This window comes from Merops nubicus, unplaced genomic scaffold (genome assembly GCF_000691845.1).
Source record: "Merops nubicus isolate BGI_N331 unplaced genomic scaffold, ASM69184v1 scaffold13079, whole genome shotgun sequence".
Classification (NCBI taxonomy): Eukaryota; Metazoa; Chordata; class Aves; order Coraciiformes; family Meropidae; genus Merops; species Merops nubicus.
The window spans coordinates 1-13269 of record NW_008631729.1 but is presented as its reverse complement, the minus strand read 5'-3'; the positions used below and the strand labels follow the sequence as shown (position 1 = coordinate 13269).

The 13269-nt window shown below is 45.8% G+C and overlaps 1 protein-coding gene across 1 annotated transcript; it reads right to left on the bottom strand.

Moving 5' to 3' along the window:
• Positions 1-632: 632 nt before the first annotated feature.
• Positions 633-11968, bottom strand: LOC103780035 (gamma-tubulin complex component 2-like; the record flags this gene model as incomplete). The annotated part of the gene is made up of 5 exons (XM_008947682.1): positions 11844-11968; positions 10027-10170; positions 9296-9424; positions 7326-7489; positions 633-734 (listed from the first exon to the last, which is right to left on the bottom strand). Coding segments are annotated over exons 1-5 (629 nt in total), but the record flags the coding sequence as incomplete, so codon positions are not given.
• Positions 11969-13269: the final 1301 nt, after the last annotated feature.

The following is a 13269-nucleotide window of genomic DNA, read 5'->3' as shown; positions in this document are numbered from 1 at the left end:
ATGTCTTGGTCACCACTTTCCTGTGAGACACTTTTTTCCCCCTTCACCACACCCACTCCCAAACTGCCTCAAGCAATTTGTATGGCTTCACAACTCTGCAGAATATCCTGAAAGTCTAAGGACTGAGCTAAGGACTTGGCCAATACGATATTAACATCATCTCCAAGCTCATCAGCTCTGGACTCCACCTCATCTGTTCAAGCTTCATTCCAGCAACCCCCTAATTAGGCTCTCCTCACAAAGTAATGTCACATGGCAGCTCAGCCAGATCTCTCTGAGCCAATCATAATTTAGGCACCTAAAAGACTTACTTGCACCCTGAATTCTGTTAACAAACAAAATAGCCCTGATATTTTTAAAATTTATTGTACAACAGACAAATACATCCATTTACAATGTAGTAAAAAAAACAACCAAACAACAAAGGATGTAATAAAAGCCTCTGGGAAGACAAAATCCATTACATACATTTCAGGTGACTGAACTTTCCCCTGTCTCTCGGGGCCAACCCCTATGGTTGGTCTCCAGCTCGCAGTGTCAATCTAGAGGGTCGAGCACTCCCAGCTTGAAGTGAGTGCCCAGGTCTCTGCTGGTGCAGGAGAGGTGTTGGCTGGGGGGCAGCAGGACCTCACTGGGCAGGAACCGCCAGGCAGGGCAGCGGGGGAGCTGCCTTCTGGCTGCGCTCAGCAGACATGTGCTCCAAGTGCTCCGTGTAGAACCCGTTGAAGTCCAACCTGAGAGACAAAAACCCCAGAATTTTTGGCAGCGTGTTGTCTCAAGCTGCCCAAGAGCAGCACAAGCCCAATGCACCAAGGGCCCCCGTGAGCTCAGTGCTGTGCACCCTGCGGGGCACAGGCTCAGCAAGGCACTCCCCAGCAGCAAGGGGATACAAAGGCACGCTTCTGTAGGGTCAGATGAATTTTAGGACAACGTTGGTTGAAATGAGGGGTGTGAAGCAAAGCAAAGCAAATCTCACTGCAGGGAGAAGTGGAGGATGCTTGCTTGGGCAGCAAGGGCCACTTCACACCATTCTTGAATACCAGAGTTCACCACTGAACTCTGGCATTAATTCCCATATAAAATCCACCCTATTATCCCCTGTAACTACCACAAAATGTTGTGAAGCTGCACCACTTCCTTGCTAACACAAGTGAGCTTCAAATAGACTCATGATTCAAGAAGATGATTTACAAAGTGCAACAAAGCTGGTGAAGGGTCTGGGAAACATGTCTTCTGAGAAGCAGCTGAGGGTCGGGAAATTTAGTCTGGAGAAGAGGAGGCTGAGGGGAGACCTTGTTGTTCTCTACAACTCCCTGAAAGGAGGCTGGAGTGAGGTGGGGGTTGGTCTCTTCTCTGAAGTATCAAGTGATATGACAAGAGGCCATGGGCTGAAGTTGAGCCAGGGGAGGTTAAGATTTAATATTGGGAAGAATTTCTTTCCTGCAAGAGTGGTGAGATGTTGGGGCAGCTGCCCAGGGAGCTGGCAGAGTCAACATACCTGGAAGTATGCAAAAAACGTGTGGCCGTGGCACTCAAGGACACGATTTAGTGGTCATGGTGGTGTTGGGTTGATGGCTGGACATGATGAACTTAGAGGTCTTTTCCAACCTTTCTACGATTTTATGATTCTCACTGGTTGGAAGTCGCTCAGTGATTCACAAGTATTGCTGATACCTGTAAACCCTCTCCAAAGCAGGCAACATCAGCAATATCATACTCCCATCTCCATCATCATCCAAAATGATACCACAAAATCACCCAGCCCTACATCCGCTGTTACCTTCCTTAGGCAGGTCTCTGCACTACAAAGCCAATGAAGCCACGTGTAGCTCTTAACAACACATGCCCTGGGAACACTAAGCAACAGTCAACATAAGCCTGTGAAACACACAAAAGTTACTCTCCCTTTCTCAAATTAAGTTGCTCCAATACCAAATGGATGGGCACAACATTTGAGTTTTATGTTGCTTAACAACATTACACAAATGGTAACAAATGTTCCTTGACATTTTTTGGTGACTGCAGGAAACGGAGCTTCAACAGATGGGTTTTATCTGTTGCTCCCTCCTGGCTGAAAAAGCTTCCATCCCTTTCACCCCTTTAAGTGGCTACAAGGGAAGCCTGACTCTGAGGCAGGCCTGTCTTCCTAACTTTGATTCAAGTACAAGGCCAGGACTCACTGATATCCCTGCTTTGAGGATCTGGTCCATTCCTAGAGTTACTTTATTCCAAGCTTCTTGAACTGCACACTTTTGATCCGCTTCCCTTTCAGCTAAGTTTTTAGTGTTAAATGATCTTTGATAATTCTGTCTGAAGAATTTTTGCATGGTGCTTCCTCAAACTCTGCTTACACATCAGTTTCTTATTTTGTGGGTGGAACTTCCATCCACTGAGGTTTGCATCACTTCATACATCCTATCAGTCTTGATCAGTAATTACTGTTTCCTCCAAACTGGTAAAGAAGGAAGGATATCTGATGAGCGATAACAGCACTTGATGGGCAAGACTTCTAAGTATCTAGAATTAAGCAATCCTTCTGACAAACTCCTCTATGCTGTAATCCTTCTCCTTTTCTCTACTGGGATGTGAAGGAGTGACTCTGGAGATGTCCTGCAGTTGTCAGTCTTCTCAGCAGATGATGAAACCAAAGCATCCGAGCAGGACTTCAGTACACTCAAGTAGTGTGAGTTATATGTGAGCTTCCCAGCTTTGAAGGAAATCCTCTGGATCTCCATCTTTAGTTATTTTTTGCTACAAATATGATTGTCATTTCTCAGTTACTCAGTACTGTAAAGCAGAAAAATACTAACCGGGATCAAATAATTAAAACCACAGTACCAGAATTACAAATAAAAGGGATATTTTGTTATCTATCTTGCACATTGGCCATCACCCTTGAAATGGGGTCACGTAAAGGGTTATAATGTATAAGGAAGGACAAGTATGTCTCTCAAACTCTCTGTCAAATATTTTATTTCAGATGGCAACAATCTCCGCTCTGGTTCTTGGGTTCCTGTTGCCATAGAGCCTAGGACCTGATCCAATAATCCCTACAGACTGAATGAGAGCTGAATGTCACGCCTGGGCATTCACCCTGGGACTTCCACTCTTTAAATCATCACCGAGCAGGCTGTAGAAATGGGAAGACATGTTCTGTTGCATGGCTTGTAGTAGTCCAGTGAAGGAAACAAGGACATCTGGTTTGTCAGTAAAGGTCCAGTTACGTCCAGCATCTTGATGAAGGCTCACGTGGTTCTAAACGGTGCAAACTGGGGCACTTGACAGCAGTGACAGTCCTGATGGCATAAAGACTCAGTATTTCCTCTGCAGCCCTTCAACAGAACTGGGGCATGGAAATACCACGAGGCAGAGGACTCAGACCCCCTTCTGAACAGCTGATTGCAGCTTGGGTCACTACTCCCAACGCAAACTGCTAACGGAAGCATTCTGTTCTCTCACAACCCGCCTGAATGACCACACTTCTCCTTTCTCCTGAAGCAGGAAGTTCTTTTAGAAACCAGCTTCTCCATATTTGGAAAGTGTGGCTTCAGAGCTTCCACAGCTCAGGAGTCACCTCCTGCCACAGCTAACACTCATGTGTGTTCTATGAAGCACAAAAGCATCTGGTCAAGGACAGCTCCTGGCCATGGCACCACGGAGGCACAATCAAACGAGACACACAGCCAGTCTGCATGGTGCAGCATCAGCTTGTCCCACCACCCTGGTAGAAGCATAAGGCTGACAGAATGCTGGGAAAGCAATGATCAAAGGGGTGAACCTCTGAAGCTAAGTGTAGGAGCAGTGCTGGTGGGGGGACACACCTCCTAAGGTACTGACAGAAAATGACTTACATCAGTGTCAGGCATCACACGTGACCAAGTGCTGTGGAAGGCTGCAGGACTTCCACTGTTGCATGGTGTAAAGACTGGTTAAGGACTCCGTATTGTTGACTTCTTGAGTAAGCTGAGAACCAACTCCAGCCTTAGACTGAGCTAGGGATAATTCTACCAATGGGATGACCTCCATATGTTCTTTGCAAGGCTTGAGGACTGTGGGGTCATAATGCTCTTTTAAAAGAGCAGACAGCTTGGTCTTCCACACTGTTGGCCACATCCTGTGTGACCTGCAATGATCTTCAAGCAGCTGGATCATAGAGTTAATTGCCAGTAAGGTCTCTTGGATGAACATCATAAAAAAGCTTGTCTGTTAGAACTTGTACTGGTAATGATAAAAAATGTAAGTACTTGACAGAGAAGGAGGCAGAGCTGGAATACTGAGGAGTGTCCTTGCCTGGATGACTCAACTTCTTGTGGTCTCAATCCCTGAATCTAGGGACTGACTCTATGCTACTGTGACACCCAGAGGTGACAGCAGTGAGGGGAGTGTAAGAGCTTAATCCCTTTGGGCTGTCAATTTTTCTACAGATGGATCCTGTAGTTTATCCTATGTTGATAAACACTGATGCCCAGGCAGATGAGGGTTGACATAAAACGTCCAGAAACTGCACCACATTTTAGAAAAGGATTTGCAGAGACTTTGCTGTCCTGGTTAGTCCTGACAGGAACAGCAGTCTCTGGTACAGTCAGGGCATCCACTCACAGCTACAAAAGAAGTCTTCAAACAATTCCAAGATAAGGAGACCTCAGACTCTGGTCACTTCAAAGATGAAGTGAATCAGAGTTACTAGAACTGGGGAGAAGGGGTCCTCACCTACCCTCCCATTTCAGGGACTGAGTAGCAGCTCAGGGGCTGCTACAACAAGGGCAGTTCTGGTAGCAGGAAGATAAGCTCCTACCCTGACAGCAAATGGAAGCAGGAGAGTTCAGAGCAGTAAGCAGTCCTGGTGCACTGTGCTTCCTTTCAGATGCCTGTAAATATCTCTGTCCTCCTTAAGTAAGGGATACAATCCTACACTGAAGAAGACAAGATGTGTAATTCTCTACAGTGTTGTGGGAGCTGGTGGGCTAGACTCCACTACTCCTGGAGGCACCCATGGCAACAGGGATGACAGGTTTTAGTGCTCAACCTTGGTCCCAGCTATGGTAACATCTCAGATAGAGCAGAAAATGCTAACACAGGAGGCCAGTGGGTGTGTAGATGCACAGTAGTTGCTGGTTAAGAAGATTTCAGGAGTAAAGGAAGCCCAGTCCCCTGATGGGATACTTCACAAAACAGTGTTTGTAAAGGTTGCTACCAAGAATCCTGGACAGTCCTGTCAGAAAAGGACAATGAAAGTTTCAAGACACACAGTATGACAAGGAGACAACAACTTGCTTAAAAAAACCCCAAATTTCTGAAACCTTTTCTCCCTCTGTTTTCATGTGTAGCACATCTCAGAGGTCTAAGGATTATGAGCCAGCCATAAAGGACATCTGGCATAGAAGGGCATCAAACAGAGCTTAATGGTTGCAGGTTAATATCCTTAGAATTTTCCTCAAGGTTAAGTTAAAGGATGAGAATGACCAACAAAAAGCACAGCTCACAAAGACCTAACAACACAGAGGAGCAATAAGACACCATCTAAACAAATCAAACTAAAACAGAAGAGAAAGCTAGAAGCACCCTTTAGTCCTTTTGGTTAAGAAGAACTAAATAGGGATCTACTTTGTTCTGTGCTAAATACCAAAGGGGTTGAGGCATAAAATCTCTACAGCAACAGGGGGAGAAATAAAATGTATGTGATTAACCAGTTATCCAGCACATTTATGAACAAAATTAGGTACCACCAATAACTGATTCCAGCACGTGTGCCACTGAAAAGCATTGCGACTGCAGATGAAAAAGAGTCTTAAAAGTAGGGAGTACTCCTTGGTAAAAACAAGGGCTTTCCTCAGAAGATGAAAGGAAACAACACCTAAAAATGACCTTAATTTTCTGGCAGTCCTGCAAGAGCTGTTTACTGTTGCTCACACAAAATAAGGCCACATACCAGCTCACAGACAGCAGGAAGGAACTCATTGATATTTAGGATGAGTTTGTTTTCTGCGCCCGAGATGACAGCAATGATAAAGAAGACAAGTCTCCAGTGTTTGAGGCTCCCATGCACCTTAACGGTGCAAATGTGTCTGTTTGGCTTGCAGACAGAGAAGCACCACTTTAAAAAGTGTTGGTGTGGAAATTTGTATTCATGGACATCCTAGACTCTTAAAATTACCCTTATATGCAATACATATCTTGTCTCTTCACTGGAAAAAATAGGCAAATGTGAAAACAAATCCATTTTTACAGTGACTTAAAGGTCTGCAAGCAGCAATTCTGAAGTGTCACCACCTACACCAGCTGTGAGGCCATTGGTGACCAGTGGCTCTTACATGGGACTTGCACCAAAATGACTCCTTGAATTAAGAGGTGCCAACTCCTGACCCTTGCTTGCCTTCTTATTCTGTGGTTATATGCATGCCTCAGCTGAACGTTTCAGATCTGCAGAGACTGCCAGGCTTCATGGGGGCTTCACTCTTGAAAAACATTCCAGCCACAACAACTAAAAGCTGCTCCTAGCAGCAAACTCCACACTTGCAGCTGTTTCTGTTCTACTCCTCAAGTGCTGGCAGCAGGATCAGAGCGTGGAGCACTCTGCTTGCACAGCACACATGCTCAACTGGGGACAATGCTCCTAGAACATTATCTGTGGTTATCCAAAGCTAGAAGTAGCAAGGTAGTAGTAGTAGGTCCCTCCATGCCACAGCAATCTTAAAAAGCCCAGCGACACTAACGTGTATGACTTTTATAGCCAAAGACAAACGTTAAGCATTCCAAAGAAGGCCTTGTGCATCTCATTTTATTGAAAAAGAAACACAGAGGTTATAAACCTAGCAGCAAACCCCATAGATCTCCTGATTGCTCGCTCTCAACTCCTGCAGTGTGTCTGATGCACCTGACTTTCAGGTATTACCAGAGGAAATTTGGTTTCTAAGAAGCTAGTAACTATGGATGAGGCCACAATAAAAACTTCAGGGATGCCTATTTAAATAAATACAAGAGAAGAGTTCAAAGTTAAAGCCACTTAGAATCAATCCCTTGCATGGTTCCCATCCTGGAATACTTCCTTAAGGAATCAGCTTACTCACTGCCTACACAGTAAGACAATCCTAAAGAAAACTAATGCTTGCATTACATTTACAGCATTAATAGACAAATTTCACACAACTCAGAGGAATGTGTTGGTTTTTTTTTAAAGCCCCGGGCTGAAACGCAAAGCAGCATTTCTTGTGATTTTTGTTAGCTTAACTGATGGGGCAGATATGTACAGTTACAAACAGCAATTATTTTTCCTGAGCTGAACCTGGGACCCACAAGAGAGGAAGTGACAGAGAGAAAACTCTTACCTATAGATGATGTTGAGCATACTGTGCTCACAGTCATTGGTGCTGTAAATGCTCAGCTTGTCCAACAGGTCCAGCAGATGTGTTGAGAAATTGCTATCAAACTTGTTGATGGTTGCTTCGAAGCCAGATGTCAGATGGAGGTTGTCAGCATGCTCTGCTAAAAGCTACCGAGACAAAGGCACAGTGGCCCCATGGTTTGCTGATTCATGCTTGCCAAAGAGGTGCCACAATTCTTTCTCTATTTCCTAACTTGCTCAGAAACATCCCATAAAACTTAACAGTCAATGAACCACTGAAATAAATCTCACAAAACAATTGCAAGGTCCTTGGGAGTTAAAAACCTTGCTATGTCCAACTGGGAGAAGCCCAGAGTACATCCCAGTAAAGTTTACCTTCAAATATATGCTGTTATTACTTATTTTATATGCTTTATTTCATCTGCTTGAGGGTCAGGAGGCTCTGCAGAGGGATTTGGACAGGCTGGAGCAATGGGCTGAGGTCACTTGTATGAGGTTTAACAAGGCCAAGTGCTGGGTCCTGCACTTGGGTCACAACAACCCCAGGCAACACTCCAGGCTTGGGGAGGAGTGGCTGGAAACTGCCTGGAAGAGAAGGACCTGGGGGTGCTCATGTACAACTGGCTTAACGTGAGCCAGCAGTGTGCCCAGGTGGCCAAGAAGGCCAGCAGCATCCTGGCCTGTATCAAAAAGAGTGTGTCCAATAGGAATAGGGCAGGGATCATGTCCCAGGAGGCCACAGCTTGAGTACTGGGTTCAGTTTTGGGCACCACAGTATAAGAAAGACCTTGATGGGCTGGAGTGGGTCCAGCACCCACTCATGCACGTTGAAGGTGCAGTGGAAGGGCAATGAAGCTGGTGAAGTGTCTGAGGAATATGTCTTCTGAGGAGCGTCTGAGGGACCTGGGATTGTTTAGTCTGGAGAAGAGGAGGCTGAGGGGAGAACTTACTGCTCTCTACAGCTACCTGAAAGTGAGGTGGGGGTTGATCTCTTCTCCCAAGTAACTAGGGATAGGACAAGAGGCAATGGGCTGAAGTTGTGCCAGGGGAGGTTTAGATTGGACACTGGGAAGAATTTCTTTCCTGCCAGAGTAGTGAGGCCTTGGAGCAGGCTGCCCAGGGAGGTGGTGGAGACCACACATCCCTGGAGGGGTTCAAAAAGCATGTGGACATGGCATTTTGTGACATGGCTTAGTGGTCGTGACAGCATTGGGTTGATGGTTGCACTTGATCTTAGAGGTCTTTTCCAGCCTTAATGATTCTATGATTTTCAGGCAGGAGGATTTTTCTGCCCGTGAGCAGAAGGCGAGCATCGCCTACGAGCTGTAACCTCTGGAGCAGTCCCATTGCCTCCCAGTGTGATGCACCCTACCACTGGTGTGCCAGAGAGGCTTCCAGCGGGACATGCGGCAGCCAGCTGACTGCAGAGCATGCCAAACAAATCATTTACTACCTGTGCATCTAAACTGAGATAGATACCTCAGGTATGAAAGGGAGGGGCTGCAAAGAGTCATAGCCAACAGCTTATTGGCTCATCTGTAACTAAATGCTAGTTCTAGATGGTCCTGCTCTGGCAGGGGGGTTGGACTTGATCTCTGGAGGTCCCTTCCAACCCCTAACATTCCGTGACTCTCTGATTCTAGAAGTCAAACTTCTTGGGCTGCAGAAAACTCGTATGTAGGTAATCCACAGCACAACCTAAAATACAACCAAGAACTTAAGTGCAAGAACTGCTGTGGGAGACATGGTCTTCAAAACAGACATGGAGAACACCATCATCACTCCACCACCCTCAAAAATGCCAACAATTCTGTACAGACTCTGCTGTTGAAGCCAGATGTGCTCTAGAAACTAGGAAGGTCTATCCACAAGAGCTAGGACAGCCACCCTGACCAGACTGCATCAGGCAGCACTTGGAGAGGGAAGGACCCAGCTGTCCATCCCATGTCCCACCTTGTTAGTCAGCTTCTTCTTTGCAGTCTCTTCAGCACGCTCCTCCTCTGTTGGTGGGCCCAACATTGTGCCATGCTCTAAGGTGAGCCGGTCCATCTCGTTATCCAGCTTCATGCTCTGGGTAAACCTCTTGGAAGGGCAAAGGGTTGGGAAAAGAGTTAAATCTCATTTTTTCCAATCATGACAAAGCTAGAGGCTGGCAGTTCTGCTAGCCCTGCAGCTAGCCAGCTCCCATGAAAGCTAACTCTGAGATTACATTAATGATGCTAATAGAAAAGTCTCCCTTAACCCAAAGGAAGATTTTTTTTTAAAAGCTACAGGCTTCCTGAGATGCTGGCTAGAGTGTGCCCACAGAGATCAGTCTCCATGGGTCCAATCACCAGTCCTCACCTGATGCTCAAAAGAACACACAAAAAATAACAGAGTCCTGCAACTTACACCTTAAATTCTGCTGCAGGACTGGCTGAGGAGAGTTAACTGGGTTCATAGGAACCCGATCCCAACACTGAAAAAGAGCACAGAAAATTTTGTGGAGAAACCACAGAAACTGTTTGGGAGAAAGGGTGAGGGTCTGAGCTGTCAAGCTCTAAAACATGCTGATGGAAGGAACAGAGGTTTTTTCACGTACATTGAGGACAAGAGGAACTGAGTTGAAAAAAGGGACTGTCACAGCCAAATGGCACCCAAAGCAGCTGGCAGTGGCACAGTGAATACAGGGAGGCTGTACATACCTGCATGCAGTTTGTGAACATGACACAGACAGACATCAGCTTGGAGAAGATCTTCAGGAGCTCCGGGTTGGTTAGCATGCAGTCCTTCAAACAGTTATCCAGGAAGCTTGTGTGGTGGCTCAGGACATCATCAATATTAGATGCCTGTGACAGGGTAGCACAACAATGAAACACTAGACCAGGACTGCTGTACTGCACCAGACCAAAGCTCTAACTCAGCATTCTGCCTCTAACAGTGACTCCCCCTAGACATGCTCTAGGGCATGTTGAGATAATTCTCATGTACCTTCCAGCTTTGAGAAGCATCCTGAGATGAAGATAGTATTTGCATTACTGCATTCAACAGCCCCTCACAGGCTTTTTACCTTTGACTTGTCACAACACTTTCTCAACAAAATTATGCTTTAAGCATCCAAACTCTGCACTGGAAAGGAGGCTCAGGATGGAGTTATCTACCTTATGAACGTGCACTTCCTTTGCTTTTAAATCTGCCTGTCATGCCCACTCCCACCTTCATAATCTCAGTAAGGTCAGCCACAGTAAGTGGAAAAGAGAAAAATAAATCAGAGAACCTTAAATATCATAACCTTTGAAACAACTGCCACACAACAGAGATAGATGCCTCTCTCTAATGCAATGAAGATTCTAACTGTGCTGATAAAGACAATGATGTTGTGAACATCATCAAAGGTTCTTGAACTGCCTTTATCTGTAAGGTAAACTCCCAATGACTTCTCATTTTTGGTTTAAAACAGGCAGGTGGGTCATTAGCTGAGAATATGTTCTTCTGAGATAATAAAGGCATCTCACATACCCTTCAGGACAGAAAAAAATGATTCTTGCAGTTTTTGCTAGGGCAAAGACTTAACTTCTGGGAAGTCACTGACTTGGAATATTGAACCAGAAATATTCTGTATCACACCTGGAAAAACCACACAGGACATTACATCTCTGTGAAAGGAACCAGAACAATGCCAGGCATGCTTTGCCCAGACACTGTCTCACCAGGCTAAAAAATATTGGGAAGTGAGCTCAACCTCTACCAGATACCACCAGAGCAGAGAAATTCTTCAGCCTTGACCGCCTGCAGTGGGAATACACATGTGGAACAACCGCTTGAACAAGGAAGGCTGTTTTATAGCAGACAGTCTTAACATGCCAGTCCTTAGAAGCTTCTTGGAATCACACAGGATTCCAGCATTGTGGGGTTTGGAAAGGACCTCTGGAAATCATTTAATCCAAACCCCCTACTTCAAAGTAGGTTGCCCAGGATCAAGTCAAGGCAGGTTTGGAATCTCTCCAGAGATGGAGACTCGGCATCTCCTCTGGGCAGCCTGCTCCAGGCTCGGGCATCTTCAAAGGAAGAAAGTCTTTCCTTATGTTCACAGAAGAGAAAGCACAGCCTTGGCTTTTTTAGAGCACTAAGCTGTAAGTCAGCCAAAGAATCAACTAAAGATATCTGGACTAGTTTATGGTCTTTGCACCCTGCTTCTTCCTTCTTTTCCATAGTTTTCTTTCTTCTGTGTAAGGCGAAGTTCAGCAGAACTCCACCTTGACATAACAAGGTGCAGAGTATGACCTGGGCATAGATAGGAGGATGCAGTGAGAAGAGATGTAGGACTACTAAAGCAGAAAGCTGATGGAGGACAGCAGCACTCTGCGAGGTGATAAAAACAACAGTTCCCAGATACTTTAAGGGCCTCCAGCAAAACACTTAACAGTCACCTGCAGTAACAGAAATTAGGCACTTTTCCCCCTATATTAAATTCAGTAATTTAAGACTTCTGCTTCAACTTCTCTCAAGCACCCACACTCACCAACTTCAGGTTCTTCTCAAGAATGTGCCATGTTGGCTCCATCACTTCAAACATCATGTAATACTGGATATTCTGCACGAAATTCAGCATCCGCTGCCGCAGTGTGAAAGCACCAGCAAACCTAGGGGAGAAATCACACCCACACAACTCAGAGCTAGCAAATGCCACGGAGAACTATCACCAGGCTTGCACAGTCAACACGAGCTAAATATTTCTGTCCTAGCAAATTCACTGCTGCAGTTGGAGAGGGATTCTAAAGCTAATGGCAAACCATCTCCAGTTATCTTCCACACATTCCAATGGCTTTCCCTCAACTACTAGAGTCAAAGTTTTGAACTTCTTGTGGACAACCACTGCTGCTCTGTCCCCTGCTGATCAGAGTCATCCTATGAGCTGGAAGCTGGACTAGAGACTCTCATAGGTCTCTTCTGCTAACACATCTACAGCTGCAGGAGAACCAGAGCTACGGTCATGTTGGCTGAGGTCAGCACCTAGGGTACCTTGCCACAAGGAAGTGTCATTGCCAAGGCAGAGGGCACCACCTCGCAATGCTGGGGTCTGCCTCACTCTCCAAAGAGGCAACTCCAGCAGCTGGAACACGGAACCCAAGATGAAGTCTGCCCTTACAGGTGGAACAACACAGGAGGTTTTTCTGGGAAAGCACCCAACCAATTTTCCCTCATTCAATTTGTATCACACAGAGCTCCAAACACTAGCCAAGCTGCGTGAAGGTCACGAGTCATAGAATCATTATGGTTGGAAAAGACCTCCAAGATCAAGTGCAACCACCTACCCAACACTATCACGACCACTAAACCATATCCTAAAATGCCATGTCCACATGTTTTTTGAACCCCTCCAGGGATGGGGACTCCACCACTTCTCTGGGCAGCCTGCTCCAATGCCTCGCTACTCTGGCAGGAAAGAAATTCTTCTGAATATCCAGTTGAAACTCACCTGGTACAATATCAACCCATTGCCTCTTGTCCTATCCCTAGCCACTTGGGAGAAGAGACCAACCCCCACCTCACTCCAACCTCCTTTCAGGTAGCTGTAGAGAGCAGCAGGTTCTCCCCTCAGCCTCCCCTTCTCCAGACTAAATAATCCCAGGTCCCTCAGACACTCTTGAGAAAAAATGTTCTCCAGACCCTTCACCAGCTTTGTTGCCTTTCTTTGGACCCTCTCTGACCCCTCAAGTAAACCACTCCCCCCCTTTCTTATACTGTGGTTTCCAAAACTGAACCCATTACTCAAGCTGTGGCCTCAGTTCTTGCTAATGCTCTGGCCAGAAAAGAAGGATGTTGCTTTTAAACTACTGGAGTCCTTGCTGATGCTAAAGTTGTGACCCATACAGTATGTGCATAGAAAGTTCTTTAGAATCACAGAATCATAGAACGTATTCGGTTGGAAGGGACCTCCAAAGGTC